At 35.3% G+C, this 20,612-nt stretch overlaps 2 protein-coding genes across 6 annotated transcripts in view; one reads left to right on the top strand and one right to left on the bottom strand.

Moving 5' to 3' along the window:
* The window catches only part of LOC143304086 (omega-amidase NIT2-A-like), an 80,962-nt gene extending 67,294 nt beyond the window's left edge, over positions 1 to 13,668 (bottom strand). The window contains exons 1-4 of one of the 3 annotated variants that reach the window (XM_076626422.1): positions 13,546 to 13,668; positions 9,804 to 9,988; positions 9,234 to 9,402; positions 6,952 to 8,959 (exon numbers count right to left, since the gene is read on the bottom strand). In XM_076626422.1, coding sequence (XP_076482537.1) covers positions 8,826 to 8,959; positions 9,234 to 9,402; positions 9,804 to 9,887 — 387 coding nt within the window. In that variant the 5' untranslated portion in view covers positions 9,888 to 9,988; positions 13,546 to 13,668 and the 3' untranslated portion in view covers positions 6,952 to 8,825. Of the gene's footprint in view, positions 1 to 6,951; positions 8,960 to 9,233; positions 9,403 to 9,803; positions 9,989 to 13,545 lie in introns of those variants that run through there. The other 2 variants (XM_076626423.1, XR_013060779.1) reach the window with 2 other exon arrangements.
* On the top strand, positions 11,632 to 12,457 carry LOC143304088 (venom serine protease Bi-VSP-like). 3 transcript variants are annotated; one of them, XM_076626428.1, is made up of 3 exons: positions 11,632 to 11,678; positions 11,750 to 11,947; positions 12,146 to 12,457. In XM_076626428.1, exons 1-3 carry the CDS (start codon positions 11,660 to 11,662, stop codon positions 12,223 to 12,225), a joined length of 297 nt encoding a protein of 98 aa, XP_076482543.1. In that variant the 5' UTR covers positions 11,632 to 11,659; the 3' UTR covers positions 12,226 to 12,457. The 3 variants fall into 3 exon arrangements, with proteins under 3 accessions (XP_076482543.1, XP_076482542.1, XP_076482541.1); XM_076626427.1 differs by lacking the exon at positions 11,632 to 11,678 and having other exon boundaries at positions 11,680 to 11,947; positions 12,146 to 12,241; positions 12,313 to 12,457; XM_076626426.1 differs by lacking the exon at positions 11,632 to 11,678 and having other exon boundaries at positions 11,680 to 11,947.
* Positions 13,669 to 20,612: the final 6,944 nt, after the last annotated feature.

Below are 20,612 nucleotides of genomic sequence, written 5' to 3'. Positions count from 1 at the left end.
CAATTTTCGTTCGGCTAGGATACAATCGAGACAGTTAGATACCACATGCTCGACCTTTTCACGTAGCCCCTTAAACCAAAAGTCCTTCTTGACTATAGCTTCTGTTTTGGTGACCCCAAAATGCCCACGCTCGTGCGCCTGCCTGACTACCTGAACCTGCATAGCCTTCGGTACTACTATTAACACATCATCCTTACACTCTTTATACAAAATATTGTTCCTTATTACATACCCATCGACCTGATTGCACGTTGCGGCGTCTAAAATCCTATGGACTTCAACGTCCTTGTTCTGTGCACTTCTCAACCGTGCAATCAGCCCGTCTTCACTTTCCGTTACATACATAGTGCTCGGCAGGGGGTTTCTACTCAGAGCATCCACATGCTGCTTGCTTTTACCTGGCCTATGACACACCTGATACTTAAACTCGTCTAGTAACAAGGCCCATCTGGCTACACGCACACACAAATCTTTCTTTTTCATTGTCATAGCAAACGCTTGGCAATCCGCGACGATAGTAAACGGCATACCTAACAGATATATTCTAAACTTGTTCAACGCTTTTACAATTGCTAGTACTTCCAGTTTGTAACTGGTGTACTTTGCCTCGGCGGGAGTTGTTTTTCCGCTGGCAAAGTAGACCGGATGGAATTTTCCATCGTCCAGATCTAGTTGCGTTAAAATTGCTCCGTAACCCTCTGCGGACGCGTCTGTATGCAACTCAGTCTCCGCGCCCATTCTATACAACTTTAACACTGGTTCGTTGACAAGCGCTGTTTTCAAGATTTCAAAGGCCTCTACTTCTCGATCGCCGAACTGAAATTTTACCTCCTTTTTCAACAAATCCGTCAAAGGCTTAGCAATCTTCGCGTATCCCCTAATAAATTTTCGAAAGTACCCCGTAAGTCCCAAAAAACTCTGAACCTTTTTAACAGATGTTGGCTTGGGAAAGTTTGCTACTGCCCTAGTTTTATGTGTAGACGGCCTTATGGTATTTTTTGAGACTATATACCCCAAATATTCAATTTCCTGCTGCAGAAAACGACATTTTCCCCAGTTTATAATTAGCCCATACTGCTCAGCTAACTCTATGACCATTTGCAAACGTTCCCACGCCTCCTCTAAATTCTTTGCAAGAATAATAATGTCATCCATATACACGATAACAATACCTTTACCTACTAGTTCCTTAAAGATCATCGAAATATACTTCTGAAACACAATGGGTGAAATCTTTAAACCAAACGGCAACTTCAAAAATTCATATTGCCCCGATGGCGTAACGAAAGATGTATATTTTCGGCTGTCTTTGTCTAAACACACGTGAAAAAACCATTCCTTAAATCCAACGTTGTGAAAAACTGAGTACCTTGCAATGCATCTAAAATATCATCAATTAAAGGCAATGGGAAATGTGGACACTCAATAAGTTCATTAAGCTCGTGAAAATCAACACAGACTCTGATAGAACCATCTTTCTTTCTAACTACAACTATGGGACTTGCATACTCTGAGTTTGACGGTTTTATTGTGCCTTCATTTGTCCATAATTCCATCAACTCGTCCACCTCATTTTTCTCCGAAGGCGCCCATCTTCGCGGCCTTCGAACCACAGGTTTGTCACTCTTTAAAACGATTTTTGCCGTTATCCCAACGTCCCGCTTTTTCTCCGGCCTATACCCCCTAACGATATCGCGAATCGCTTCACGATAATGCGGTTCCCGTACGTGTGTTAGGTCTGTTTCGTCGGTCTGTTCTACCACGTTAACTCTAAACACATCCGGCACGTCTTTGTTAGTCTGTTCGTCAAGCCGCAAGAAAGTCACTTCGCCTCGTTTAACCCGTAACTCTACCTGATCCAGAAAATCAGTGCCTAACAACAGGCCGTGCTTCGTCAATATTTTGTTTGAAACAACGTGCAAAGTGATTGGCAGTTTACACCCATCAACCGTCATTACCTTGGTGAATTCACCCCAGGTCTCATTGCCAGCGGAACCAACACCGTCGAACTTAAGCGTGCATTTACCTAGGGGTGGTGACCCTAACCTCGCATACTCGTCTGATCGAATGAACGTGAGATCACTACCCGTATCCACTAGTGCCACAAACCTACAATCATCTATCGCCACTTCCTTCACATACTTCCCCTTTTCGGATCTTGACACTACGCAAGTCTCTTTCAGTCGTGCCGTACACCTCGCTGCAATATGTCCAAATCCGCTGCACTCGGAACACCTAACACCTTCTCCCCTCTCCGGACACTTAACACTTAGATGATCCTCACTACCGCAAATGAAGCATCTTCTTTTCTTCATTGCATCTACAGATTGACTGGGCTTCCCGTTCTTCTGGGTTTTAGCCGGCTTCACAATCGACTTTACTCTGCGACTCTTCTGCTCTTCGTACATCACTAACCTCTTCCTCAACTCTTTGATTGACGTAGCGCCGTACAATATAGCCTTATTGTTCTCGTCGTCTATTATTCCATCCACGATGTATTCCACCTTTGCTTCCTCCTCTATGTCCACATGGTTGGCTATTTCGAGCATGCGGTACATGTAAGCCAAACATGCTTCATCACTCTCCTTTTTTGTTTCTTCAAGTTTCTGATGTACTTGCCTACTGTTGACTTTCCTCGAAAATTCTTTCACTAGCCCCCTCTTCAACTCATGCCAAGTCCTGGCATGACACTCGAAGCTCGCAAATATTTTCGCTGATCCCTTCAGCAGCTTCCTCGCGTAGACTGCCTTCTGCCCATCCGACCACATGCACGTATCAGCTACTTCCTCGAACGACTCGAACCATCGTTCGACATTTTCACCTTTGTTGCCACTAAACGACTCTAATGCATCTTCGACGTCTCTAAAACTCAGTGTCGAACCAACACATGCCCTTCGACAATATTCATCACGGTCCTGATACACCCTTCGCGTACCTTTCTTGTATCCTCTTGCGTCTTTTTTGTCATCTTCATACTCACTTTCGTCGTCGCTTTCTTCTTCCGACGATATGTCATTACCATCCATGGCCGCTTGTAGCCGTGCGCGTAATTCTACTTTTCTTCCCGTCGTTTTTAAACCCAAACTAGCGAGGCGCTCCTTCAACTCCTTCGTATTCATTTTCTCAAAATTTTCATCTTCGTTACAATCACGCTCAGCTCTCTGTACATTTCCTAAATCTCGTTGACCGGTTAGGTCTTCACCGCCCGTCGATCCCTTAGGATACGATTGTCCAGCCCTACACGCCCGATTCAGCCTTGCAATCAGCACTGACCTCGCACCAGATATAGGGAGGTTCATTCGCGCGAGCTTACTCCTCAGCTCCTCCAGCGTCGAACCCTCTTCACCCGACAATCGTTCGTCCCCAACGTTTGCCATTTTTCACACTACACAAACTTAAACAGTCAACGATATCGTCTTTTATCGCACCGCGTACCGGTAAATTCACAACTAGCTCGAATAGCTCTGTTAAACCGTTTCGTTTTCTGTCTTGTCCAATCCCGGACGAGCCCCCAAAAATGTAATATCGTGATATAATATATTTACAAGGAATGGATGATACAGATGTTAATCGGACAGAAAAAGACGATTGTTGTTCAACCTGAACTATTCACACCAAACGTACAGAAAACAGCACAACTAAATAATTAGATAACGACTCGACTTTCACAAAATGCAATCAACACTCTCTCGGCAACGCCACTCGCAAACTTTGTTTGTTGATTCCTTTTTTCCCGTCCCTTGGCAACCGCTCGTGGCCAAGATCACGTAGGTCTCCTCTTTCCAAAACTACGCGATCAAAAACAAACGCCTCGGCTCTCGCGACATTCCACGCGGTTCACCCGCCAACTCCCAGGCCTCTCACTCACGATACTACATATATACATTAACTATTTTTATATGTGTGTACAGAACTGATGGCGAACTCATCAACCATTTTCTGAACGACGGATGGAAAAACATGAATAGCAATCCACACAGTGGAACTGCAAAGTATTTGTACGCCACTCACGAAACCAAACACTGATGCTATCCACCTGTAAACAAACAACATTTATAACTATGCATATAATTTTCACTTATGTTCATCACTATATATATATACACGCATGTTGTAAAGTAGGCGATATTTATAACATTCACTTCCATTGATAATGCAAGTGACTCATGAAAATAAGCCGTCATATTTACCATTGCACGCGCATATATGTATATATACTCGAAAACAAGGTACATTTGTGATATTTATTCCTATTGATGATATATACTTATATATTTATAACAATAAAACAAATCTCATTTATACTACTTACCAATACGTACGCATATATGTATATAATTACAATCCAAGTAGTATTCATAATATTTATTTTCACTGATAACAAGTACGTAAAACCTAAAATAAAACAAAGGTTTTAACAATAAAAAAAAGCAAAAAAAAAAGAAAAAGGGGAAGAAGAAAAAAGGAAAGAAAAAAAATATAACATTGTTAGGGAAGTGATACATTTACACTGCACATGAGAGTGTGTGTGTAAGGGCCAGAGGGCGTCAAGGTCTTAGTGGTGACAAAAGACTGTTGCCAGATGTTAGAAGAATCTAGGATAGTCGGTTGGCGACCAGCGTGCGTGCAAGACGTTCTTCAGAGAGTAATATAGATGTATAACTGTTGTGTGGGAAATGTAGGCAATAATTTGTATTCCCATATCCTCGAATTTCCTTAACAAATATATATAAATATAAAATTTTCTTTTTCTATAAAAGGTTATTCCTATTTCTGATAAACTCGAGAAATGAAAACATTATACCATGATACACTGACACAAAGATACACCACACAGAAGAAACTAATAGAGAACGCTTTAAGCTTGGCAAACTTACCGCCCGACGAATTTGCATACATCATAACCAAAACCCAGGACACATGGCTTTGATCGCAGGAGAAGCGGTCCATATAGTCAAATGCATTCCGGTACAAGTAAAGGTACGACATACAACAAAATGCTACTCGGAACTACCCGTTTGGCAAAGGAATCGCACCACAGGAACTCCGCCCGGACGTGCGCCAAACGTGGCGATATTCAGCACCATCGTCGTTGGCCACGAGCGGAATGTATACCCAAAAGACCTCGATGCACTACGGGACCACGTCATGTTCCCGGCAGAAAATCTGCAGTCTTGAACGCATTGGCCAGAGGAGCAACAGGAAAAACAATCGTCCCTGGAACAGTAAACATCCTGGGAATGATGGACAAAACACATTAACGACAATAGCGAAAAATACCGTATCAAGCTTATGGACTGGTTTTATGGAATTTGGAACTGTCAGTGCAGCAATATTTGGAATACTCGCAATATTTAAACTAATCAAGACAATAATATATATAGCCGCACACGGATACCAGTTACGTGAAACTTACGAATGCGGAATCGCCCTATTAGGAGCAATATGCGGCTCAGTCACCCACCCGCTACTATACCTCAAAAGAAGACGAAATATCGATGATCAAACTGCACAACCTCAAGGGATATCGATAACACCGGTAGTCACTCAACTACCAACGACATCTACGTCCGCCTTGAGCGAACTCAGAGATACCATCAGTCAAATTTCCTTTGGAAATTTGAACTCCAAGGGCGGGGATGTCACGTCCCGCGCTCCGCACGCGCCGTAACAAGAACAAGAAAACCATTCTATACAAAACACGCGAATAAGGATTTGAATGCACAAAGGAACACACGGCACTACGAAACGAAAGGAAGGATTAACAAAACGAGGGCGATTAACGGATCCAACCAATAAACAAAATACATATACACACAATTCTAAATAAACCAGGAAATAAGAATAACTACAAAAGGGGAAAATAATTGAAACGCCAGGAATATATATATATATAAATATATTTCAATCAATCAATTTGGAGAGTTACATATAAGTATAAACATATATGCCGAACATGTAATAACCTAGTAAATATTAGAGACAGTGCTTCCAATACTATGCAACAAATACAATATTATCAATTTATGAAATATAAGTATACATGAAGTCAAAAACTAATAGTTTAACGAATACATAAAACATACAATATTGTATTATTAAAGAAATGAAGGTTACATTGTCAGAAATATATATATGTGTGCGAATTCTATCAAACCGATAATCTAAGATACATACTTAAAACTAGCCTACATTCCGGTAAAGGATAAATAAATAATTGACATTTCATTTCGTATGAATACTACACTGCCAAGAGAAATATGCATATGAATACGTATATATATATATATATATATTTATATTATCGAATACTCTATAAAATAAACTACTCAAAACAATAAATAACGCAATCGAAGAATTACAAAACATTAGCCATATTAAAATGACACACAACATAAATATATATATATATATATATATATATATATATATATATATATATATATATACGTATATTCACACGAACTATACTTTTGTCACTTTAAAGCAATATTAATAAATAAATGTTCTAATTGCGGTAGAATAAGGAAAAGCGAGCGGCAGACGGAAAATTACTTCGATATTAAACAAAACTAAAGACCCGTCACTATAACTTTACTGATGACATTTATGAGCAGCCATGTTAGATTTACACGCGTATAGCGACAGGAATATTAGGGATTAATGGAAGTCAGTCGCGAGAAATAAATCATGAAAACACATTGTTAACACTTTTCTTTAATAAAATCTGTGCGCAACTACAAATGTAAAAAATATATATATGTCGGAGATGAAAGAACACCGGAGTCTGTAATTGAACAATTGTAGTTATTCAATCCGATTGTAATTGTTCGAGAGTTGTGATAATGAGCTTGGGCTCGAGGCCACAGTCAGTCGCCGAACGTAGCCGCGGTTACGGGATGAACGCTTTGTTTAACAAAGGTATGGAGTAATTCTATAGCTCTCCTTAAAAGAAATATTCGTGGCGACACGCGACAGTAAACATTCCAACGGTTTCTGTCCCGTGGCTCGCCACACGCAGACCCTATTCTTCGAGTAAGATGATTGCCAGATGTCGATGCGTCTCCGCAGTACATGTTCGACTAGCCCGAGGGCCCGTTATAAATCTTAAGGTTTAGTTAACTAAAGTCCTTCAAACAGACAAACAGTCTTTGTCCCAACTACGGGAAGATAGGGGAGACATATTTTTCAACGAGCGGCGTCTCCCACTAGCAACTTTCCCTCGAGGGCGGCTAGCATCTTTTTCTAACCACCGATATGGAGATTGACCAATTAGCAACAACGCCAATTTCCCTTACTTTCTGAACAAAGGCTTTTCTCGATGAACCCGATGATCTCGTATCCTTAGACACACCCCATTATAGTTTTCCTCTGTGGCATCATCGGGACGGGAAAGGCATTCTCGCTCGCGATCTCATTGATGAAAGGAGTAACTCTTTACGATCAGTGAATATTACGCGTCCGACTTTGATTTTGTGAGTACGTTCATCTATCATCCCGTCGACCGCGGATTCGTTATTGAACCTAGGATCATTTTCATTAGTTTCTCGAGTACCTAACTACCACGGTTACTTGTCCGGTTCTGTAATAATCGTATTTGCACTAGTCAATGTCTTCTCTATTGCATAACGACAACGTGTAACCCAAACGAAGATTCGTTTCACGCCCCTAACCCTAATTCTAATGTAAACCCGACATACATAATAATTCTATATTGAAAAAAATATGAAATTAACATGATATATACATTATTACATAAGTTATATATAAAATATGTATATTATACCCCTGCCTACTGACTGATATGAATTTCTTTTGGTCTAGAATGCGTTAAAAGAGTGCGCAAAGAAGTCGAAATTACTTATTGTAATTAGTAAAACGACCTGAGTGGCAGACAGATACAAGAAAGAAGGAATATTATATTAGCGGAATTTTTATAGCAATTATATAGGGTTTCGATCGCATAATTAATCAGTATCAACTTACCAGTCTTTAACGGAAGAACAAAAAGAAGAGCAGACGGCACACAGACCGCAATGATGATCATTTTCAAGTAGAATCTCAAACTGCCGTACATCTTTGAAAACTTCGTTAGTCGTAAGGGATCAAAGGATGATGTCCGCGCTGCGGAAAGTAGATGAGAAGCGGCTATTTCAACAACCACCGTGTAGGTACTGCACTAGCCAGAAGTATCTGCGACAGAAATCAGAATACACTCGTTTTCGCATGGTTGGATCAATTTCGCGTGGGACTAACCTGATTGAACCTAACGCGGGATAATTGCTCAACTCACGACTTTAACCAGCCCGCTTGATTCTCTGTAAATGCTTGAAATTGACGCTTGGATTCTTTCCAGATTAACTAGCTTTGCCCCTCCCTCCCTTTATCTATTTTCTTAGATCGACTTAGACTGCCACAACATATTATCTTTCTTCTTTTCTTTTCTTTTCTTTTGATCTTTTAAAGTCCTAAATCGCTGGCTATTTTGTATACTATATATTTTGTACACTCAATTACTCTGTAAGTCATAAGTACATATGTTTTACAACGTTATTTGTCATATTTCAGTTAAACCCCAGAAAAGCCAGAAATATATTTTCAGCATATTTTAACGTGCCCCTGGCAAAGATCTCAAAAACGAGTTGCGGCACAATTTAAAGCGACAAATAGCATCGCGTGTCTCGTTGTGGTAACACACGGTTCGCCAGTTTTTTTTTTTTTTTTTTGATATCGGTGACTGCCATATTCTCTTGAGTTTCCAAATCGTAAAGATTCTTTCCCTAGGGATTGGTCAACTGTGTATGTCCCCATGCGACGTAACTTGCTTAAGGAACACGAGCCGGTGATATGCAGGCAACGTATAATTGACTATCATTCGCTCTGGAACGCTGAAGTAATGACCAGTGCAATGGTCCAGTGGTCATTTTGAATGCCGCTGGATATATCAGCATTTGGCAACCTAACCCAGAGAAGCAGGAAATATGAAGCCACCGAATACCAATTAACTTCGTAGTTGCACGGTTCACATTCCATCATTTCTGAATATGCGAGGACAGTCCTCTTATTGTGCTTTTAATTCTTTTATTTGTTTCATTTTCAGCAAATATACTGGTTTTTAAAATTAAGCTTCTTTTTATACAGAGTTACAGATTATATTAATTTTATATAGAATATATTTAAGAAAGATATTTAATTTTTTGCTAGTTAAGTATTGATCGATTAAGTTACTGTACCTTTGTTCCGATAAATGCGTGCCATTTCCTCGAATCTAATATCATAGCAAATGCCAATACCTATTTTGCAGCCCTTCACATCGAACGTCGTTAGGGAGTTACCAGGACTGAGTGAATCACTCTCTCGAAAAGTAATCTTATTAGGAATGTCGATGTCGAATAGATGTACCTAATAACATAAAAATGTGGTCGCCAATTCTATTGCTGCAACTTTTGTAATTTAATATCAAAATTACCAACTCCTAAACTTTAATTATTTTTTATTTAATAACTGACAGCGTTTTTATCACTTTCTTTTATTAAAAAATCTTATCATTTAATAATGTTTAAAAAGGAGAAAAAATAAGTATAATAATATTTTAAGTATGTGAAAAATTTATACAACAACAAACACATTACAACAAAAATGGGCGTTTCCCGTATCATAACGTATTTTATAAACCGTAAATTATAGAATTGGTTATAGTATACGTATGTACATATGTATATTCCTAAATTATTCCTAGATAGAGTCACTTTCTTCACCCCAATATTTTCAAATTCAAAGCCATAAAGGAATATATTACTTACCTTTCGGTGTTTTGCTATCAAAGTTCCATCGGGACCCCAAATAGTACAGGTATTGTACAATTTATCGCCCTCTATTTCAGGCATCGTACCACCAACTACATAGATGTTGTTTTCTTTAGCTGCGTTCGATGAAGCAACGCTCGTTTCACCATCAGGAATACTCTCGGCGTATTTTGGAAAGTACTCTGCATTGCAATATTTCAATTAATGAAAAATAACTGTCTTTTGTTCCAACCATAAATTAAATTGAAATGTTTGTCAGTTTTTTATTTTCTAAATTATCAAAATAACTAAGTTTTATATTTCGACTTAATTAAATATGCAATTACTTAGCTAATAGTATATATAATAAATTGTTTCTACAGGTTCAAAATGAAAAATGAATATTTAGAAATATTTAATTACGACAATGCTATTTGTGTTAGCATCAGTGGCTTGTTACTCAACGACTTTGCTAGTACTTTTTGAAACATAAAGTTAGTTTTCAATTAACACTTATACTAGAGGCGGAATTATAAATGCAAAATAATTGATAATACTAATTTATAAGTACCTAATTATTAGTATGTTAAAAAATATATTTATACAAAAATCACGATAATCATGAAAATGGGGAAATCCTATATTCTCGAATCAATTCACAATTTATTTTGTATATTAATTAGATTCCGCGCTCATCAGTACGTACTCACTGGCGACATCGAGAAAATGTATCGGCAATTCCTCGTACGACCAGAGGATCGGAAATATCAAAGGATATTATGGCGCAGCGCGAGTGGAGAAACAGAAACATATGAGCTTAACACAGTAATACTCTTATCATAGAAATAGAAGCAGTCCTCAATTCCCGCCCGCTAACTCCTATCTCCACCGATACAAATGATCTCCTAGCCCTCACTCATTTTAAATTAAATTATTATTATTAAATTATAATTAAATTATTAATATAACAATTAAAATTTTATATTTTCACGTGAGTTTCTTTAGATAATTATTATCAACATGATGACTAACTCTTACGGATTAATACGTGTCTGTAGGGCAATCCGGTGGACTTGATCAGCTTTTTACTTCGAAGGTTGAGTAATCGGTATCGCTTTCTTACGCATCTTTGAACTGTATAAATGTTTTAAAATTGTTTGATCCAGAATGTACCACACCGGACAATCAAGAAGGCAGGTGCCTTGACTACAGAAAATGTAAACCTCTGCAAGAAATATGGCGGATACAGTACCGTACAGCCACCGATTTTTATAGACGATCAGTGTGCAGATACCAGGGCAATGTTACGATCGTTTGCTGTCCGAACGATCCAAACAAAGAGAAGAGAGAAATTTCAATAAAAACTGTGTATAAGTATAAGGCTTTGCGACCACCATACTGTGGTTTTAGCAACGTCTCTCATACCAGGGTGGTCGATGGTAAACCAGCTGAACTTGGTACGTTTTATGACTTTCCTTCCGATTAATAATAAGCCATTTACTGCAAAGAATGAACTTTAAAGGCATTAAACAGCACATCAATGTATATTTCAATTAGACTAAATAATAATGCTATGATTTTATCGGTAGTAACTTTACTTATTAACTTGAATTATTTCTTTCTTTTACTTCATGTTAGGAAGAGTATCTTTTTGCTTGAAATAAAAAATTGATATAGGAGTAATAATATGGATAGAGATCAAAAACTGTTAGGGTAGAAATTACACGTTTGAGCTTTATAGTTCAGTATAGTTCAAATAGAAATTATATAGAATTATTTAATAATTTTTATTCCACTGGAATAAAAATTTAATTTCTGTCTTTATCAAATCTCTATTTCAGAGTATTTGTACGTATATACTTATCGTCTGCTGTATGATCGAATATCGAATAGGTAATAATCGTTGTTACTCGTTATGTGAGAAAAAATTATGTATATTCACAACTATGACTATTGCATTTTAGGCGCTTGGCCATGGATCGCTGCATTAGGTTTTCGTAATCCCCGAAACCCAGACAAACCACTATGGAAGTGCGGAGGTTCCCTGATATCGGCTAGGCATGTTTTGACCGCAGCACATTGTGCACATATGGGTGGAATAGAAAACATACACAATCATAATATTGCCATTCTTAGATTGGTGGAGGAGGTGCCATTTTCGAGTAAGTCCTCAAATATATATATATATATATATATATATATATATATATATATATATATATGCTATTGAGTATTACTGAAGTATCATATCCTGAAATTTCTTACTCTACACATATATTGTGTCATAAAGCGTGTACAATTCTTTCTCATACTTTTGGTCATTCGTTTCCTGCATTTTCATTTATTTTTTTATTTTTCAGGGTACGTATATCCCATTTGTACGAAAGAGCCCCTACGAAAGAGCAACTTCGTCGGCTATAACCCCCTTGTTGCTGGATGAGGAGCATTAAGATATAGTAAGTGATATCAATTTTATAATAAAATTAAACAGTTCCAGTCTTAAATATCTTTCTTATTTTCTTCGTAGGACGACCACGACGTAATGCATTAATGGAAGTACAAATGCCAGTGATTAAGAACGCCGAATGCAAAATAGCTTATTCCAAATTTCCTAATGCACCTGATATCACTGATGGTATAATATGCACCGAACATGCTCAGGGTAGAGAGGATTCTTGTACGGTAATTAAGTTACAGAGTTACTACAAACTATACGGTATCTGAAGACACGTCAATTCGAATTAACATCAAATCGACGTCTTAAACATTAGAAATAATAGATAAACACAATTCAATAGTTTTGCCCACTTCTCACACCTCATTATGGTATTTAATCTAATTTCCTTCTAATCTTAGTTTTGCTCAAAATACATATAACATGTACATTATAAATTGGAGTATTTCAATACACAAATCAATAGAAGATTATTACTGTATATAAGTATAATTTCAATACAATTCGATCGATATATTTCAGTATCTTTGATTAAAAATTTAACGATCCTTTCAGGCTGACCGCGGCGGACCACTGCTGATACAACATGAATTAACCTTGTATTTAATAGGTATTGTGTCTTATGCTTATAAGTGCGGCACAGCTGGGTATCCCAGCGTTTACACTAGGGTCACATCGTACCTTGACTTCATTCTCCAAGCGATGCAGTAATATGATATTACTGTTCCATAAATATCATTGTGTAAAAAACGTAAAGTTGGATTTTCTTATTGTGGAGATAAGAAACAGCTCAAATTTACATTGTTTTGTACGTTACAAATTATAGGCTTAAAATGTACGAAATGTAACTTTGAAACGACACTAATTTTCTACGCACGATAAACCTTCACGACTTAGGTATGTAAAGATGATAAACGTATATTAATTCTATTAATTTGGTAATAATAAACCAACTTTCTGAGAAGTTCTGTAAATTTCGTTTCTGTTGTATCAAGAGAATAATGGAATATTCCACTTAGATCGTATACTTCTTGTATGTACATACAAAATTTTCCGGCTAATCTAAAACACTTCATAAGATAGAGTGCTTCTGGAGATTCAGACACAGAGAGTGCATAAAATACAAGATAAGTCTCGTGTCTTTCAAAATTATTTTTTATTCGCTAAAAACGTCCTGTGTACTCATGCAATCACATGCAACCTCGAAACTTCACTTATTTTTTATCACTTTCCAATTCAATACACTGTTTCTGCATTTTTGGCCATATGTAAGAGAAATTTCCATTCAGCCAAGGGTGTACTTACAGATTATAGATTCCTATACGACTCTCGGTAAAAATTTATCCGCACTCCAGATAGTTAAAACTTCTGTCCACCGTATTGATCCATCTGCACTCTTCGTATGACGTCAATATCTGTTCATTGCTGCTGCGTAGGTTTCATTGTGTTACGTCAATTCGTTTGTGACCGTTGCGCGAGTAATGGCGCTTTGCAATGGTGATTTGCAGGAAAACAGTGCAGGATGCTGTGATTCGTTTCTTGTGGTCGAAGGTTATGTTTGATGCCTATATTTATCAAAGATTTAATGCACATTATGGAGAAAGTGTTTTGTCACGAAGTGTGTTTGAATGGGCACAAAAGTTCAAAGAAGATCGCAGAAGTGTTATGAAAAAACAGCTGGACGCCCGTCCACATCCACGATGACAACATTGAACGTGCTCATGAACTTATGCTCTATGGAATAGACGAGTGACGCTGGATAATGTGGCAAATCATTTGCAAATCAGCCACGGCTCTGCTTATGCAATAGTGCACGACAGATTTGGGTTTTAAAAAGTTTGTGCGAGATGGATGCCGAAAAAGCTGATGAAAAGGTGAAGACGACGATGCATTCGTGGTTCGCAGCTCAGCCCAAAACATTTTTTAATGAGAAAATACGAAGATCCTTCAGCAAATGGACAAAGTGTATACAGAAATTGAGTGATTACGTCAAAAAATGATGTATGTCTTTTTTGACAATTGCTTAAAATAAATTATATACCGACAGAGCGGGTAACTTTTTACTCACCCTCATAAGACACTTAAATTTCCAATCTATTATGATGAATAAAAGAGCTTATACTATTAAATCTAATTGTATTTTGTTGCATGAGAGTACACGTGTATGTGATGTACATTACCTTTATATCCCCTTGAACGCTTCAATATTGCGCATATATACTATATTTTGTACAGCTTCTATAAAATTTTGTATGTTTGTTTAGGCTGTTAATCTAGAGGCTGGAGTACAAAGAAGTGGCACAATGATGTGGGCTGATGACATTTATAATTATCAAGGAATGACCCCTACATTCGCTCAGGTATATATCGTTGACTATAATGTATTTAACATATATGATTGTTAGAATATTAATGATTAATTTTTAATTCTATCAGAATTTTAATGAAACTGTCCCTTGGGAAGGAAGAACTGATACCTTGATATCACGGTTTGTACATCCTATATGTACGACAAATTTTAGAACATTATATAACGAAGAACCAGATGGTCGTGGCCATGTGATGTGAATAAAAGGACTTGAATTTGATGATATTTTTATAATGTTAGATAACATAACTAAGTATCTTCACAGTAAGATAGGATGACATGGTTTACATGATCTTAATGTTGTTCACTTGAGTGATGATATTATAAGGAAAAGTGTAATATCACAGGTAGGATGATTCATAATTTAGAACTACTAACTCATGTATGTATTAAAAATTAAAGAAATATATTAAATTTTATAGGATATTTATGTTTAGTAACCAGTAATTCAGAGATTGGTATTCATGGTTACTATAACGAGGCTGTAGAAACGCACCCTTTCTTCTTTGCAAATGGTCCTGTATTTATGTCTAAGCCGAAACTGGAACCTCTGAATAATTTATATTTATTCTTGTCATTTTCTAAAATACTTATCTACAGTATACCATAAGGAATGATACCGTATCACACCTAATCAAGTGCCTTAAGAAACATCAACAGGATATCACAGTAATCCCTTATCGACTGATATGTAAGTAAAAGTTATGTGTCATTGTTATACACAGTTATGTGTTAGTGTTATACACAGTTATTTATCATTTTCTATTAATTCAGTTGTAGCCACTACAATATCTATGACACTGGTAGTAATTATAAGAACAATAATGATGTTCTATAAGGGGAAATGATGATTAGGAGCAAAAAGTTACAGGTAAGTCAAAGTATATGTTATTTGCCATTTGAAAAGAAAGTTACTAACTTAGAATTTTTTGATAAATAATAATTGTGCAAAATATATTGGATTTCAAATTTGTCAAAAATTGAAATTTAAGAAGCATTGTAATAATATAACATTAATATTTTGATTTTTCAGGAGATATCATGCGGTGGATGGATAATATGTAAAAAATATTAAGCAGTATATGAATTTTCATATTGCGTAGAGATAACAAAATGAATTTTAAAAAATGTCGACATGGTAATAAGAAATAGCATCATGACAAAGAATATATAACCACAGTTTCATTTTTTATAAATAAAAATTTGTTGTTCCAGATTTTGAAATATAGTGACTCGTTTAATTAGTATCTTAATATCTTCAAATAATTATTATTTTAGAATCAATTGTAATTGTATCATACGTACTTTTGAATTCGTGCAAGAACATATGTAATTTTGAAGTAGTTATTATTAGGAAATTGTTAGACGCGAACAGTATGCGAAAAGTTAGTATGCAGTGTAATAATTATCAATCAAAACACAAGAATTAAATTCTTGAGGAAAAAATTTCCGGAATTTCTTATTTACATGATTATAAAGAAATCCATAATAAAAAGGAGCTGCTTTCTAATACTTCTCTTCCTTATAATGCCTACGTTAATAATAACGAGGTTCGACTTTTTGTTTTTAGAGGGATACTGGAAAATTTGAAAGTACAGTACCATTGGGAAGAAAATCACGATATTGAAAACGATATTTGCAAGTAAATTTCCAAAAAATCTGTTTTCAAATTTTCGCTTTCTATTTCACATTAAAAGAAAGGGCTGCCTTCTTTTTCTGCAAGACAAAACAAACATTCTGAATCTCGTATCAATGAATGATGTCAATAAGTTATTTTTCTTTTCAGATTGAACAATATTTCAGATTTATTCATAATTTCATACTACGCGAAGAATAGACTTTCATAGGTATATAAAGGAAATATTAAGTATAGGAAAACTCTTTTTCGTTGTAGGTGACATATGCTTCACGGTTGAACACATGTATTTTTGAACACATATAAATGAAAAAGTACTCTTATGGAGAAAAAGAATTGATACCTTCGATTGACATTAGATAATCTATATAAACTTATGAACAATCACTATCAGTTTGTATTTTAGGTGCACACGCAGATTTGTTGGAGTTCTTATAAAATGTACTTCCTGTACGAACGTTTTATTCTTTCAATTTTTACGATACTATGTCTCATATAATAACTATATGGATTAAACGTAATATAAATGATCCGAAAATAGACTCGAACGACATTAATTGTCTTTCTATTTATACCAATATCGAAAATACAAGTAAAGCTGGAGCAATAGTATGCAAGAATGGACTATTTATTATTTTAAACCAAATCATAGCATATTCAGAATGCACAGTATTATCATGAAATGTAAATGAATCAGTTGTAAACGAACGATTTTACTGTAAAATCATTGCCTCCTTTTTTTCATCTGAAATATAGCAGCAATGAGTACATTCTTTTAATATATAATAAAACGAGATATCTTTATAAAGTTACATATGTCATCACTGGTAACTGTTATCTCGTATGACACCAAATATACCGTTAGTATGGAATGATATTTTTATGAAGATATACTTTAATGATAGATTTTATGAATGAAACGTTATATAAGAAAAATTATCTCTTGTTATTCTATGAAGTGTAGTAGCTAATGAAGATTAATTTTACGAAGTATTAGAGCAAAAGAGAATTAAAAAATTAAAAAGATCTAAATAAGATTGTTCGTGTGGCTTAATTATCTCAATTCTGGTACACCACTTGTTACATTCTAACTAATTAGCGCTAAACAATAACTTGCAAATATTAAAGATATTAACACCTTAATATTAACACCTAAAGGTTTTCAGGAAATTTTATAATATTTGATTATTGTATATCTAGTCATTGATTGATAAAATTTCTTGTATAAGCATAGATCGAGGTTGACGTCATACGCAGATTGCATATCATTGACAGGTATCGTTTTAATTTATTTTATGGCTAGAATCATTTGAATATCATACGAATAATTATTTCCATTCGAACGATTAATAAATCACGTACCTATAAAAGATATATTATGAAAAAGACGTGACGAAACAAAAAAATATTGGAAATTCCGTTGTCATTAGATCAATTATTTTTGCAATGATTTTTATTTCCATGTAATTACATATGAAATGAGTAATTCATTAACATCTCCTCGAATCGAATATAATTCGTTACACTTCACAACGATTCAAATAATGGACGGGAAATATATAATAAGTTTCCTGTCCTTGCGTTAAAATAGTACTGTACAAATCAGATGATACAGGAAATACCCAAAAAACCCAATTACATCCACATTGCATGACAGCACACTTGCAATGGATTTTTGTGATTTCAATGTCACAGACAATGACACAACTAATCAGAACACGTTCGAGGCTATAGACATTGAAATTACCGCGTGTTTAATACGTTTAAAGCATAAATCTAAATTTCACGCGATTATTTCTTTGTACATTGTGAAACTCTTAAATTATCTTAATCGAATAAATAATCCTAATGTAATAAAACATCTTGAAATAGACCTAGATATCTGAAACAGAAACTCGAAGGATAAGAAATCCTAAAAGGTACTAATCCTAAAATAACAAACTCCTAAATAATAAACAAGTGATAAAACCTGTTATAAATAATAAAGCTTACCTGGAATAATCAAATCCTAACTAATCGAAAATAAAATAAGGCAAGCAATTCTTAATCTTTCAAGTAATTTTTCCGAAAACACAGAAAGATAGAGAAATTAAAAAGACGCAGCACAAATTGCAGCACAATGAAAGTTTCAGAGCGATGAATACGATCGTATTAAACTAAATAATTTTCAAAAGTGAAATTACACTGAAACGTATATCGATGATATTTGTCATTTCTACGATCTGTTTCGCTTGATCGTGCTTCTTTTCTAATGTAAATTCAATTTATAATACGAACTAAGTTTCCTTTATTATTATTAGTCCTGCGTCTTTTTAATTCGTCACTTCTTTTATTTCAGAACAATGACGGGCTCCAAGATGCTGTTCGAATGTTTGGCGTTAATTGCTTTTCTGCATCCATTAGTTCACGTTTGTACTTCGAGTAGTACAGCTCAAGGTTTGTACTTCGAGTTGTCTTTTTCCATGCACTTCAAATTCCAATACGATCTGGTCACGTGGCCTTCGTACAATTTCGAAATTTTACCTGTTTGGTAATCGTCAATGAAAAAAGAAGTTATCCGTGACCTCAACACATTGAAACAATTTTTATGATTTTTTATTTGCCGGTTGGTCAGCAAGTTAATGGAAAAATTTCACTTAACTATTCGCGTTAATTTCTTCGGTTTAACTTTTGGGAAATGCTTCGTTAGCTTCGGGAATATTCCAACGATTCGTTTTACGTACAAAATAAGCATGATAAATATTACATCACGGTAATGAAAACTATTGGCGTGATACCTAAGAGAAAGATGCAGAGACATTCTTAGAATTTCTAATGACACCTTTATAGATTTCTCGTTTAATATCGCTACTACATTTGAATCACTTTTACCTAACGGTGTCACATAGTCTCGTTGGAAATTTGTCAAATTCCTTAAAATGATCACTGAAAATTTTCCTAAATTTCCAAGAATTTATTTATCACGAGGTAAAGAAAATGTGTATTAGAAAGATGAGATCGAAGGTTTACCATTTTTTCAATTATGGCGAACGCAATATGTAATCAATGAAAATTTTATATTTTCACGTTGAAAGTTTCTTCAGATAATTATTATCCAGATGATGACTAACTCTTACGAATTAATGCGTGTCTGTAGGATAATCCGGTAGACTTGATCCGCTTTTTATATCGAAAGTTGAGCAATCGGTGACGCGTTCTTATACACCGAACCGCGAAAAGCAAAATTTCATATGATCTCACCAATTTCGGATGTCAGTCAAATCAGTCAAATAATAAGTTCGCGTTAATATACACGTTCGATTTTTGAAAAGCTTGTTCAATTTAATAAGAGTCTTGGTAACAGGCTTATGTTTTTAGACCTAATTGGTTGTTTTCATTTACAAGTACCTCGTGTTAAAGTACTCATAAAATGACATTAAAATCAGAAAACTAATAACTGAAAGATTATCATTTTTCCTCTGTGGTAGTTTACATATAACATAATGCAACTAACATGTCACGATTAATGCAAAATAAATAAATTACTAATATAGACATTTTTTTAGTAATTTGTATAATCGTGAAACGAATTGAACTTTCTAAAGGCAAATATTAAAGGAAACATGGAATTGATGCCAAATCTATCACAAATATTATTTATACTACTTATTTGCGCAGTTTGAAGCGAATCAAATTGATGAAGGTTTCTTTGTTACATGTTAATTTACATTTTAAAAGACATAACAGGCACGCTAATTAGTTTGCTTAAGATACTTTCGAGATACCAAGTTAGACGCGTTTCCATGAAATCATATCAATTTTACGATGATATTTTTCTATCAAGCATGCAATTATAACCGTATCGTTGATTAGTGCATACAATTATCCATGTACATTCGTCTTTCCGAGTACCGCGCTTCAATATTGCTAATTTCAAATTCGTACATTAATGTTCGTAAATGCTTGAAAATGCTATATAACTGTATCAGCTTCTGTTAAAAACATTTTATAGTAAAATCTCTATAAATTTGTAATATTTTTTAGACAATTTGAATTCATTATATTATACATCATACATTCTAGTCATTTCTAATTAAGTTACTTTTGCGATGTTTAATTACATTTTATGTATATTCTTATAACTCTCTCTGTTACGGCGCGTACGATGGTCCGTGCGCCGTCTGAAACTTTATACTATATACTGATCTACTACATACTATATCCTATAAACTGAATCCTTTGACGTAATCTTAATAGCTTGAAGGAATCTCTAACCCTGTAAGTGTTTTCGGTTTATGGATGGTCCTTAGAACAATGCTTAGGTTTATTGCGCACTCTTACAAATAACGGAGAAAGCGGGTAGTTATTTTTCCAATAAACAATGTCACC

Source organism: Bombus vancouverensis, unplaced genomic scaffold, assembly GCF_051014615.1.
Source record: "Bombus vancouverensis nearcticus unplaced genomic scaffold, iyBomVanc1_principal scaffold0022, whole genome shotgun sequence".
NCBI lineage: Eukaryota > Metazoa > Arthropoda > Insecta > Hymenoptera > Apidae > Bombus > Bombus vancouverensis.
This window is presented reverse-complemented; position numbering and strand designations above follow the sequence as displayed.